Below are 14,055 nucleotides of genomic sequence, written 5' to 3' on the forward strand. Positions count from 1 at the left end.
CACACACACACACACACACAGTTCATGTTGTCATGTTGCCACTTGTGCATGTGAACCACCAATGTTCGCGCACACATGCATGCACGCACACACAGAAACACACGCACACACACCCACACACACATACAAACATATGTACACTCACACACACACACACACACACACACACACACACACACACACGTTGTAGATGTTAATGTTCTAATAAGGTTCTTTTACAATAAATATTCTATTAAAAATACTTTTGTCATTTGAATTGGCATGTATGTTAAAATAAGAGCAGTTAAAACTGTCCGGTCATTTCACGGAATTCTGTGAGATCAGGTTGACTTCGGCGGAGACCAGTGAAGTCAATTAGAAGCACCTTTCCGAGAAACTCCCCATACGCTTTCCTGATGCTCGCTTACCCCCTTGCATATTTCAGCACCTGAGGTTGCCGCTTATGTGTTATTATCACTATACACCCATGCTTGGCCTCGACACAATCCTCTCTCTCTGAGCTGTGCAGGCAGCTTCTTCGACCTCATGGATTGGTTTTTGCTCTGATTGCATTATCAACTGTGAAACCTTAGACATCATGTCCAATCAGTTACATTTACCACAGACCAATCGCGGTGTAGAAACATCTCAAAGATGATCAAGAGAAATAGAAAGCACCTGAGCTAAATTTCAAGTGTCATAACTGAATACTAAATTCTGTTTTTTCTTTTTAATACATTTGCAAAAAATTCTAAAATCCTTATTTCACTTTGTCATTATGGGGTATTGAGTGTAGATTGATGAGTTAATTCATTTACACAATTTTAGCATTAGGATGCAGCATAACGAAATGTGAAAAAAGTGAAGTAGTCTGAATACTTTCTTAATGCACTGAAAGTGATTTCTATTAGGCTACTCTACATACACCTTTTGTAAATAATATGTTAGGCCTTTTTCCATCCCATGGCACTTGTTTGGCACGCTGGATGTAGGCTAAATATTATAAATGGTAATCTGTTTCTAAATAAACCGCTTTTTCATTTGCAACTCTTTTGTCTTCTCGTTTCTATTTGAGCAAGTTGCTCATTATGTTGTCACAGTTTATGGTGTCCTAAAAAATTTACAGTTGTTTGTTTTGCACCAAGACGTTTGATGCATAGTTTATTTTCCAGAACTTCTAGTTTTTACCTACATGATTTTGACAGATAATGGATCAGTATAATATGTAGAATGGTCAGGAGGAACATGTATTATGTTGATCTAATCCCAGATTTGGCATAGTCCATAAGCCTGCACATTTGAAGCAAAGAGCATTTCACACTTTATCTTCAAACAGGATTACATAGTGTCATTCTATAATCCAGCAGCAATGCTCGCTGTATTTCCTGAGCCAATTCAAGAACTCCCAAGTCATCCATCTGGCATGCTTGATGCAAAGCTTTTTTCTTTGTGAGGTACTGTATTAGATTAAATGGACAGCTGTTCACTTCACACACATACTGTGATGCATATCCTATGTATCACAATGCCATACCATCATCATTAGCCTATTGCATTTCTGCTCTGAGCCATTTATTGGCTTTTTAAAGTTCTGAATCAGGATTGAAATAATAGTGACGTAAATACTTTTCAATTAACAACCATCCTTTTTTTCCCCAGTTGTCTATGCTGTGAATACACTGCACAGTCTTTAATGAATGTGAACAGTGAGGACTCCCAGGTGACGTTCTGCTGCAGTGAAGTGATAATGAAAAGGGCGGATACTTGTCCAAGCTACAGGTTCACCCATTAACATTATTCACTCAGTGGAGAATCTCTTGCCAACAAGCGAAGCTAGGCTTACTGTGGGAGGCGTAGAGAGAATGAAGATACTGAAATGAAGAACTAAACATGTTAACTCTTTGAACCTGGAGATGAGAGGCAAGCTTCCACCTGCATGGGACTCTGGGAACAACACCATTTGGGAGGAATACACTGACATCGCCTTTGTTGTGGCAAACAGCTTGATTCTGTTGATCACTTCTGCTGTGGGGATTGCAGCAAATCTTTTTGTTATACTGGCAGTTCATTACCAAAAATCACTGCAAACTATGAATAATGTGCTGGTGGTGAATCTTGCAGTCATAGACATTCTGAGATGTGTAGTTGACTGCCCCATTCTCTTAACCATCGTCACGACTGTGTATCAAAGAGGATATGTGGACGAGTTGATCTGTGATATACAAGTGGCCTTTTTCTCTTTCAGCTGCTGCATCCAACTGTTGACACTGGCCTGTATAAGTGGAGAAAGGTACCAGGCCATTGCCCAACCCTCCAAAACTAGTCAAAGGCGAAGACGGATAATGGTACTGATTCCTCTCACATGGGCCTTGGCTATTCTGGTGGCTGTTTTTTGTGTGATATTTGTGAAGGACTCACCCGTGTATGAAAAATGCAAAGGATTATCAAGAGTAACATCCTCCTCCTATGACACCTTTGGACTTTACATGTTGTTCCCACTTTGGGCAGCTTGTTTTAGCGTTATCATTGGATTCTATGCTCGCATATTTATCCTTGTGAGATCACACAATCGCAAAATATTTGACAGAGGTACTTTTCCTCTTTCAAAAACAGACAAAACAAAAGATAAGCAGAAGAAAGAAGAAACCACAGCGGTGGAAAATGGACACGAAAAATCAGAGCAAAACCAGACCCTGAGCAAAAGTGTTGTTCAGGTGGAACTAGTGACACAAGCTGAACCAAATTCATCCAAGAAAGATTCTACGACTGCTCTACTGGCCTCAACAAAAGCTCCACAATGTGCCTCCATCAGTTCAGAGAATAAAAAAGAGTTAAAAAATACATTGGAGATAACTGACTTGGAAACAAAACAACATCACCCTCCTGCAATGCCGACTGCAGTGCAGACTGAGGAGAAACCTTTTAAAACAGAGCAGTCCAATCCCTGTGGCGCAGATGTTGAAACAAACCCATCAAATGGAGATGCTGCTGCTAGTGTTCAGAGCTCAACCACAAAGCCGCAGAAGGTGTCAAGCAATTTCGACATAGAAAAGCAGTCCAAAGAGACAGTAAAAATTGACAAAACGCCCTCTGAAATGAAAGAAACCAGCCCCCATGTTCCCTCGTCTGCACAGTTCGAGAATACAGAATCCACTCCTGTTTTACTGATTGAATTAAAACAAGCTAAGAGCAGCAATGGAGGAGAAAAATTGACTGTAGATCAAGTGTCTTCATTACCTCCCGGCATAAGTAATGTCCCTGAAACAGAAGCTACAAAACAAAACATGGAGGTGGATGGTGCTGTTTGCATGATGCCTTCCAAAGCAAGTAAAGAGAGAGCGAAAAAAAAGAAGGAAAGTAAAATGGCGAAGCGTGCTGGCTATATTATTATAACCTTTGTCTTATTCTGGCTACCATTGATCACAACTATCCTGATGAATGCTGTTCACAGAACACAGGTAAGTATTTGTGAGACAAGGATGCAAGTTTTCTGGCATTTTCTATGTCAAAAATGTAAAGTTTTTCTTTGTAGTATAACTTAAACTGTAGTGTGTAGTAGGGCCTCTCAACTGTTTCTGGCCCCTGAACTCACCTTTAGGCTCCAAGAACATACATCACGTCATAATGCCATAAATTATATATACAGTATATATATATATATATATATATATATATATATATATATATATATATATATATATATATATATATATATTTATATTTGCATGCATATGTGCTGCTTACAACAGCAAACCAATTGTATTTTTATATTTTATATCAAACTAATTCTCTGAACCCTAGGTTTAAAAGCTGTGTAATATACTGTATATTGATAGCCGTTACACAAAGTCTTCTTTAATGTTCTCTAACACTTTTTCATTTTCTATGATTTTTTCAGATAACAATCATTCGGGACATGCAGATTCTGTCAGTCTCTATCGCCTGCATCACATCACTAAGTGACCCAATAATATATGCTGCAGTGAACCCTCAGTTTCGGACAGAGTTTTATAGGCTTAAAAACAAGTTTTTGTCCATATTCAATAAAGAATTATAATATTTCTACTTCTACCCACTTCTGAGTGGCACTAGACCAAATTACCATATTCAATATTCACTATGTAACTGAATATTAAAATGGTTAACATTTATCTAGTCATTGTTAAAATATTAACTAAAAGAAACCCCAGACGTCAAAGTGTGAATTTTGATTTGGGGATAGGAGGTATATTATGTAATATGCCGCTGTGTTATCTTAGATTTAATGCAGGCTGACTTTGCAGCAGTTACTAAACACTGCAGAGCAGAGGTGCTGCATGCTGCTAGAAACAGCCTGGGCCGACGCAATCAGCTCAGCAGGGGGACGCTGCCAGCATTCGTTGTCAAACAATCACTGAGGCCTGCTTGTCTGTCTCCAGAGATCCTGCAGGCAGGACCCACCACTGGGCCAGTCAAGTCCTCACGTGTCCTGGCGGCACCTAATTATTATTCCATCCTCTCATTGGTGATGATCTTTGAGTAATCAGGCAAAACGTTATGAGATCACATTATTGTGCTCTCATAAGAAACAAAAGACATGGGTCATTTAATGGATGTTTCAGTAGAGCTACAGTATTTATTCTAACCACTGCACCAAATGCACAATGTGTGATCATTTGTCCTTTTTCCTTACCTCTTATATATGTACTCCATGACAAGGTTTGCATTTCATTAAAAGCAAAGCTTTGCAGAATTTACATCATAATATACCAGTCTCTTTGTGTTTCCTTCCATCAATCTCATTTTTACTGACAAACCTCCAACAAGAAGACATACTTTTAATAAAACAGAATTCTGCAATGACAGCATGCAAATCCTTAATTCAACCAGTTAACAGACAGAAATAGTATGCCAACAACTGTCAACTAAATCTAGAAATAAGAGGAGCCAACTTCAAATGCAGTTGATAAAGTTCTAAATGAGATATTTACAATATGAAAAATGTACAAAATGGCCCTTTAACACAGTGAAATCTACCAAGTCTCACTTATTATAATGAATATTATAATTTAAGAGCAGTGCAATGGAATTGTTCAGTACTCTTTCATATGGTTTTCCAGGTCAATCTGTGTCCACATCAGGGTTAGTATTAGTTGAGTGTTGTGGAGAACATTCACTTAGATTTCTACCTTATCACCTAATTAATATGTACCCTGCATTGTTCTCAATGTCCATTGTTAATTAATGACAGTGGCTTTCACATAGATCCATACCAGGTTGTCAAATATGTAAGTTAACACAGATTTTGTCATTTTGACGTTCACTTGCACATTTCAGAAACATGTCAGGATGCGTTGTATTTTTTACTCATCAAGCTATGAAATCAACCAGTTAATGAGTCAGTTAATGAATATTCACAACAGTTATCCATTCCAGTGGATGCATGTTTTCTGAATTTACAACAGTGAGGGGACAATTAGAAACAGTGTAGTTGAAGGGTTTCAAAACAATCTATTTAACTGGGTGGTGATTGTTTCTAATATGTAAGTAGATGATTTAATATTCACAAAGATGGTCCTCAGTTAATTAATACGTGTGCTTTGTCATCAGAGGCTATCAAGAATGATCTTTTAACATCTGCCTTTCCTCCTTAGTATCAGAAGACAACAAATACAACTACATTACATGTTCAAAAATAAAGTTTTCTCAGTATTTTTAGGCAACAACGATAACCACGCAATACCAACACTTCCTTGCTCTGCTGTGCTTAATGGCGCAAGATGTGCTGGTTTGCTTTTATTTCCAAGGCAGCCGTCCACATCATTTTAATACCATGCAGAGTGTGACATCAGATGAGATCACTACTTCAAAAACCCAGATTTTATATTTATAATCCCTCTAAATTATGGCAGGTTGATGCTCGGTGGTCCCTCTCCTCAGCATCTGGTGCTTCTTGAGACCAGTTAGCTGATCAGATAAGCATGACATCTACAAGGCAGATACTCGGACAATGTTGCTCTGAGAGTATGCGGTGGTGGTGGAGCCGTGTCCGTCCGATGAGGTCACCACCGGTGCAGATAGGCTGACCATGGAAGGAGTGATGTAAGGTTTGTCACATTTCAAGGGCACAGTCTCATCAAGTTTGGCATTCAGGCTGGATCGGCTGTAAAAGAAACATAGGATGAAAGAGGATGAGAGTCTTAACCTTGTGAATGTATTACACAAGACTTTATTTCACAGAGTTCTTTATTCTTATACTGTACAGTATAAAAGCAACGATACAGAAATATTCATGTTCTTTGTACAGAGTAAAAATGTAAAGGTGCTTTGGCTTATGTTGCTCATCAGTTTTCAGTGTGAACCTCCGCAGCTTTTGTCAGTCTAAAGATAATACTGTGGAGGACTGTGCATATAAAGGTTGAGACTGACTATATACATCAAATACAACAAAAGAATCCTCACCTGTATGAAATATTTCACACTATGGTAAATGGGTGTTAGTTCACCTAATTTATGAAGTAACAAGTTTTCTCACTTACCACTCGTGGTATCAAGAAATAATAGTTTTACAGCACATGCCTGTATTCTGAGATATCCATCTCTGAGAATTATGCTGCTTACAACATAAAAAAAAAACATTCAACAGCAACACCAGATACAGTGTCCTAGTTGCAGTGGATTATCCACAGAACAAGCTGTTTTCACAGAGAGAAAGGATTAGTTATTTGGTAAAAAGAAGTTCCACTGAAAACTGCAATGTCTGTGGATTAACAGTGATGGGACATGTTGTTTCTATTTTTCTTTGAGCACCACAAACACAATTGAATTCACTTTTAATGTCTTTGGTTGGAAGCAGAAATCCCAGAGACAACCATAATTAAATAAAACCAAAACTATACCAATAGAGGTAGAGGTATTAGTAAAATAAATAAATAAATAATTTGGCTGAACTTGACTATCACATGCAAAGTGAAAGTACCTCACTTATGAAACCCAACATGTCAAAAAGTCACACTTGCTTTGAACTTACATGTGGTTGCTGTCCAATCAAAACCATGTATCTCCAAAATGTAAACATTTCATTAAATAAGAAAAACAGCCTTGTTTAAAGGTTCATGACAAAGCATTTTTGATCATTCAACCTAAGAACTAAGAGAAATTTCAGAATCCACAAAAGAACCTTCTGTTTACCTGAAACCCTAAAAACTATATATGGAGATACTTTTCATTGGATAGCAACAATATGTTGTTTTTTTCTTACTTCCTTATAATATATACTTGTTTATATATCTGTATAAATTAATCCATGATTTAATTTCCCAGCGAGGAGCAGCTGTGTGCATGCATATGTGTGTATTTGGTGTTTGTGAGTCGAGAGAGACAGAGATGTAGAGACAGACAAAAGAGCTAGACTGAGATACTACCTGTTGGCCACAGGCCTCTCTCTTATCTGTATGGTGCTGAGCTCCTGGTTGTTTGTGCTGGGCAGGCTGAAGCTGCTCTTCTTCCTGTGGCGCCGAGAGCAGCACGAGCTGAGGCCGTGTGGAGACGAGGACAGCGAGGACGCACGAGACCCTGACTTGTTCATCACAGAGATTTCCATGCAGTTAGCCTGAAATGTCTGCTCGTCCACAAACTCGTGGTTCTGCAGAGGAAGACGGTGGAACATTTTGATTCAATGTTGCTCATGAATCACTCTATTACATCAATGATTGGCTCTGCTAAATAATGACTAAAGATGTTTCACAGGACAGACTAAACAGACTGAACAGAATCCACAGCAAAATTGTTTAATAATTCGAAAATGAATCATCAAGGGAATAGAAATATATTGGCCCAGATGTTCTTATTAAGTGCCATCTGTGAAAACATTCACAACTGTTATGACTGTGACAAATGAGAATGACTTGAAGGTCAGGCTTCAAGTGTGTTTCAGGCTTAGCCAGCAGGTGGCAGAGTGACACTACGCAGAATCAGATGCATCGTGACGCCTTTCTTATACCTCCCCTCTGTCACTCCTGCCATCTATAAGGCACACCATGAGATACCTAATATATTTTCCAGCAAGCCTTTCACTGGGGGAGGATCATCTATAAGGAGGGACAATGATTTACTGCCTGTCCATGTCTTTGTGCAGGGTTTGGAGTGTAGAACTCATGTCACACCCAAGCATTAAAGAGGCTCTTACTGTATCTCAAAATTATAGATAGTGTTAAAATGAAGTATGCTGCTTTGTTTGGAGGGAATAATGTTAATGGCTGGCTGAGTCATGTTATGTTTAGCATGTAATGCTGGCGAGGGGACTCAACATTTCCCTGTCCCATTTACAGCTATTTTTAACTCATGTTGCATATAGAATAGATTGTGTACAGTTTGTGAATGGATGAAAAAACTCACTTTGTTTCAATTTGCAACACACTGTAACAGACGGTCACTAATGATGTTATAGCACAGACATAAGTGATGCAATTTAACATAAAATAAACAATTTTTCACAGTGAGCTATTTCAAACTGTCTAAAGTATGTTACCAAGATAATGAGAATGAAAGATGCCAAAGTGAGTGGCAAAGTGAGATTTAAGTTTTAGAAAAAAAATATATTTTACCGTGGTTTTCTCCAGGCAGTGCAGCAGGTGATTATGTTGGCTCTCAAAAGGAGGGCTGGGGGCCTTCGCCACCAGGGCTCGTCCTGCCTCCTTGGAGGCCTTCGAACACACAAAGTAAAAAATAACAACAGTGTAGATGAACAGGTTTGGATTTTACATAGAAACATAGTCTCAGGCAACAGCTAGCTCTGTGATGTAGCGGAGAGTATGCAAAGCATTGAGGGTTGAAATGCTGATCTGTAGCACGGCAGCCAATCTACTGACAACCTAGTGAGATGGGGATGTTTTAGAGATGCATAGAGACAGTGGCTGACTACAACATGTTTGACTGCTGGTTTTACCATTCTTTCTCTGATTTGGTGAGAATAATCAAAAAAAAGTCAAATTAGAGCTCAGTTCAGTGCAACAGCAGTGGCACACTTAGACACAGATCGAACAGATTGCACCAAACACATCACAGATTCTGGACCACAACAACACTACACATTTTGATGGAGCTCTGCACAGCTCTGGTATGGAAGGTATGTTATGTTAGTTGCAACCTTGATGCTCTAGAAATAACACACAGAACACACAGCAGATCAAAAACAGAGTTTAGAGGAGATGCGGGCCGAGCAGACAGCCACCATAGGCAACCTACTGTCCAGTAAGCCTTTGGTTCCCTCCTTCCCCTCCAAACCCTGTTGGACAGACATGCAGAGCTTGGTCATGAGTTAGTGTGACTGTAATGGCTGTGCTCCGCCAGAAGGCCTGCCTGGCCCTCCTGCTGTTTGGACAGAAAGAGAGTGTTGAGGAAGCATGTCAATGCTGCAACTAAGAGGTGTGATGTAAGAGAGAGGACAAATACACTGAAGCACTGGAATGACAGCAGTCCCTGTGTTACAGAATGAACAGCCCCCCCTCCCCAGTGCGTGGTGGCATGGCCCCCGAGCAGAGCGGCATGCAAGCGTCAGCATGGCCCCGGTCAGTCAGCCCCCAAGCCGGTGCTTGGTCCCGTTACCTCCTCCAGTGAGTTGATCAGGAGCCCATTTTGTTTGTAGCGCATATAGACATTAGTGCCTCGAATCTTCGCAGCGCGGATTTTACCAAGCCGAGCTTTCTGTTTGAAAAAACAGACCTCTGTTTTAGCCTCTGACGGTTTGTCTGTCACACTAATTGACTCTGGCAGCCACAGTATTTAGTAGGGAGAGGCCATGCTTAACTCTATGATTAGGAATTTTTGCCTTAGCAAACACTTTTAGAAAAAAATGCACATATTGCTATTGAAAAGCTGCTGACACTATACTCTGAAGATCATTTGTTCAGTCATTGTCATTCCCTCTCTTATTTCTTTCTCCCACTGAAATACATTCAAGGAAGTTGAGCCCACCCAATACACAGAAACACAATAAAAAAATTAATATTCTGGAAGATAGTGTTTGCCCTGTCATTCTGTTACATGCGGATAAGACAGGGGCAGAGGAAAGAGGCAGACAGAAGCAAAATAAAGAGAGATAGAGAGAACAGGGAAGAGAGAGGCAGTGGGAGGGGGAGAGTAAGTACCCTCTGGGCTCGCCGTTTCTCTGCCCGCTGGCTTTGGTGGTAGATACGGCTGAAGTTTGACACTATGACAGGGACAGGCAAGGCGATGACCAGCACCCCACTCAGAGAGCATATGGACCCAAACACCTTCCCCACGATTGTTTTTGGCACCATGTCACCATACCTGAAATACATAAAACGGACAACAGTGAGCACACTGGGTAGAAAAACAAGAAGAAAAAAATATTCCTTTGAAAGAATCCGCCCTGGAGGCTTGTTTCATCACATTAAGTTGTTGTCTGTTTAATGTTATTTTTAATAGTCTTGAAATAGTTGAAGTGACCTTGGATTATTTCACAACTTAAAATACGAAGTCACACATTTGAAGTGGGTGAGGAATAAATAGGACTTTTCTGAAGTCTCTTCTTCCTGGCCTACTTTCTACATGCCATCGTGATGTTCCTCTTTTAAAACCCTGTTTCATATATAATTACACACCTGCTGGCACCGACTAATGCTTTCACATCATGACCAAATGCGCAACGTATCCCCTGTGACCTCTGTAAGCAAAACAGCTTGAGAAAGATACGGGGAGTAGTATCACATAAAGTCAAAGCAAAATGGGAAGGGAACAGTGTGATGCGAAACGCTGGAGAAAAGGTTTTTGAAAGTGTGGGCCTCAGTAACAGGCACTCGTGTGATTTGTTCTTCCCACATCAAAATGGACCTTGAATAGTGAATGCAGATATGCAGTGAAACCATCAAAACAATTAATGTTCGAGATAAAGTGAAAAGCAGCTCTTTGGAAATTGTGCACAAGCACAAGCATGACATTTTTCAACATTATACAAATGTTGAACAGGCTACATTCAGCATGAGCATATTAATGGTTGTACATATGTCAGATGGGACTGAATCATCCCTATTAAAGAGATTAATGTGCCTGTCTTCTATCAGGCAGTCGGACCTGTCTGCGTTCAAGGTAAAGCTAAAATCAAACTGTCTTCATGATCTTACTTTCTTTACATTTGCCGACACATCCAGTGCTGCTTTCTAGAGGTGGAAATTACAAAACCCCTGCTTTGAATTTTTTCGTTTATTCGTTATTTCGTGATTTCTTTCTTCACTAAGAACTTGCAATACCGTTAAAATGCACTTCAGTGCGTACAACAGTAGATGAACAAATCCCTGTTCATAGTGACACAATGTTAAGCACTGATTCTGTTCAGTAGTAATATTTGTTATATGTTGCTGGTTCAAACTTATACGTTCAGTTCAGTACAAAACTATATACAGACACTGTTAGGGTAAGGTTAATGCCTAAGCAGCCAACTACGTGAGACAATGTTATCGTATTGTGATTGTTTCTGTGGCTTTGTGGTCTTTAAATATACTAAAAGCTACTGATTTGTTTGTGACAATGGTGATTCAGTAAAGCTGGTTCAGTTTAAGTTGGTTTTGAATTTCAGTGTTTAAGATGTGTTCGTACATACGTTCATACATATATATTCTAAACACCTCTACCACTTACCAGCCAATACCACCAAAACTAACAAAAATAACATTGATAACATTTTGCTGCATTTAGACAATCTGTTGCCACATAGAAAGGTGATTATCATTCAACATCACAAAATAATTAGAGAACAAACCCTGACTTCTCCAAGGCATAAAACAGCAAATTATACCCACAAATCATATGAACATAACCTGCATGCTCACAAATAGCCCTCTGCAGACACTTTTGGCCACAGGCAGCACTGGGACTTTAGAAAGCGAGTGCAAATAAATGATTTAGAGCATGTATGTTTTCTTTGTCTTCTAAACATCCCTCTATGTGCTACTGAGAACCTGCAATCCATATGATTCCATAGGATTGCAGGTGGGTGAGATGAATGATCGAGACCCTAATGCGCAAATGACCTGAGAAGACCATTACCTCCTGAGAGTAAGATGAATGCAGGTAGGAAAGGACATCAGCATTGCTCAGTGGCTGTGACAGCTGCGTGTCTCTCAAGTGAGGCAGGGTAATGTGAATGTATCGCTACACGGGAGGTTGACTTTTTCATAAATGAAGTTGTCTAATGCCCACGGCCGTCTGCTTGAGTCATTAGCCTCAGGTTTCCATCACGTTGGGCCCAACAGCCTGGGCTTTTACAGAGCTTGGGCGGAAAGATGTAAAAGTGGACATTTTAATATCATGCTTGATGGGACTTCATGTACAACAGTTTGCTTTCGAGTTGCGTAATCTTACACAGATGTCATTTGTTTTACAGTTCATTACAGGTCAAGTAATTTTCCTATGTAATTACCGACGAAGCCTGACAGTAGGTGTCCATTATAGATTCCGGATGTACTGCTGAAAACTTATTAAGAGATCCACATAAAAAATGCAGCAAAGCTTTCTCTCACATAAAACTGCTCACATGTGTTTTATTCTAATGGGAGGAGAGGCAAGATGCTGCTGGATGTAAAAATATGTCTGAACAGTCATCTGTGGAATGCAATAAATTGTGGTCCTTTCTTTTGAAAGCAAAGCAGTGAGCAGGTGAAAAAAGAAAGGAGCAAGCACACTCTGGAGAGAAACCCTAACAGTGATGGATTGTTCATATGGGGGAAGCTGAGATGCACAAAGCTCTGCCTCCTGGATGACGGCAAAGGCATGAATTAGCAGCAACAAGAGATTAAAGTAATGTTGCTGCTTTGTTCTTGTTGTCTCTGACTACCAGGTACCCACGTTTGCTACCCTGAGCTGACATGGGTGAGACACAAAGATGGATGGCCAGATCTTATCCACCCTGCAGAGGAGGAAGAGGAGTGTCGGAATGACTGAGTATCAATTCCCCAGTTCCACCCACCTGAAACCATACTGCGCTCGCACTCGCACCGATCTTAAAAACAGCGCATTCTGTACAATTGTCCTACAGTCAGATGACAGCATTGCAGATGAAGCCCGCCGCAGTGAGACAGACGGAAACTGGGGGTTCGCCTCAGACGGTGTGTGAGAAATGTCAGACTTAAAGGAATATTTGAATTCCAGAAGCGGGGGATGAATGTCCCCGCCCCGGCTCAGATAATAGACCAATCAAACATTCATGAGTCCCTGTATTAACCAGTGGCAGAGTTTGTGCGGTTGACCTTAAAAACGGTGTGGTATTCCATCAGGGGGTGCTCTGAGACAGATTTCTGTACATGACCTCACTGTCTCACAGCGAGTGTCGACACCAAAAGACATGGACACGCCTGGACACACAGGAAACACACACACACACACACACACACACACACACACACACACACACACACACACACACACGTGTAGTCACAAGTAGTCACAAGAACATACGCGTGTGTGTGTGTGTGTGTGTGTGTGTGTGTGTGTGTGTGTGTGTGTGTGTGTGTGTGTGTGTGCGTGCGTGCGTGCATGCGTGTGTAAAGAGGCCTTTAATTTGACATCTAGTTAAACCAATCCCCCTTCCTAAACAAGCAATCTTGTTCCTTGATTGTATTCCAGAACCCTGTGTCTGAAATCTGACTGCCATCTGGTTAGTGGGAAGCGAGCGAAGAAGAAGGGAAAAAAAATAAATCTGGATGACTTTACAGACACGTCATTTGTTTATTTCTCTTCTCAGAGACAGGGCAGGTTTTCTTTTTTCTTGAATCAAACAAAATGAAATGAAATATTTCCAGGAGCCTAAATTGTAAAGTCTGACCTCATCTGATCATTTGCACTGCTGCATCTGCTGCAAAGAAATAAACCAACCTATCAAAGAGTTTGGGGGTTGGCAGGAGAAAGGCAACACTTACATAAAAACCCCTCTTAAGTGAGGAGAGCACAGGCCTAAGTTTCTGATGTAATCAAGGTCTAAACTTTGTCCTTCTGTCCCACCAACTCACACCCCAGCTGAGATGAACGCCAACAGATTAGCAGGGCTGACAATTAGAATCTAAGAAGGATTGTGGCAGATCT

General features: G+C 40.4%; 1 protein-coding gene across 1 annotated transcript in view; it reads right to left on the reverse strand.

The window, feature by feature from the left end:
* Window positions 1–5,946: 5,946 nt before the first annotated feature.
* The window catches only part of LOC144521548 (A-type voltage-gated potassium channel KCND2-like), a 30,826-nt gene continuing 22,717 nt past the window's right edge, over window positions 5,947–14,055 (reverse strand). The window contains exons 2-6 of the mRNA XM_078256096.1: window positions 10,107–10,269; window positions 9,565–9,663; window positions 8,565–8,663; window positions 7,383–7,603; window positions 5,947–6,121 (exon numbers count right to left, since the gene is read on the reverse strand). Coding sequence (XP_078112222.1) covers window positions 5,947–6,121; window positions 7,383–7,603; window positions 8,565–8,663; window positions 9,565–9,663; window positions 10,107–10,269 — 757 coding nt within the window. The remainder of the gene's footprint in view (window positions 6,122–7,382; window positions 7,604–8,564; window positions 8,664–9,564; window positions 9,664–10,106; window positions 10,270–14,055) is intronic.

Source organism: Sander vitreus, chromosome 8 (assembly GCF_031162955.1).
Source record: "Sander vitreus isolate 19-12246 chromosome 8, sanVit1, whole genome shotgun sequence".
NCBI classification, from domain to species: domain Eukaryota; kingdom Metazoa; phylum Chordata; class Actinopteri; order Perciformes; family Percidae; genus Sander; species Sander vitreus.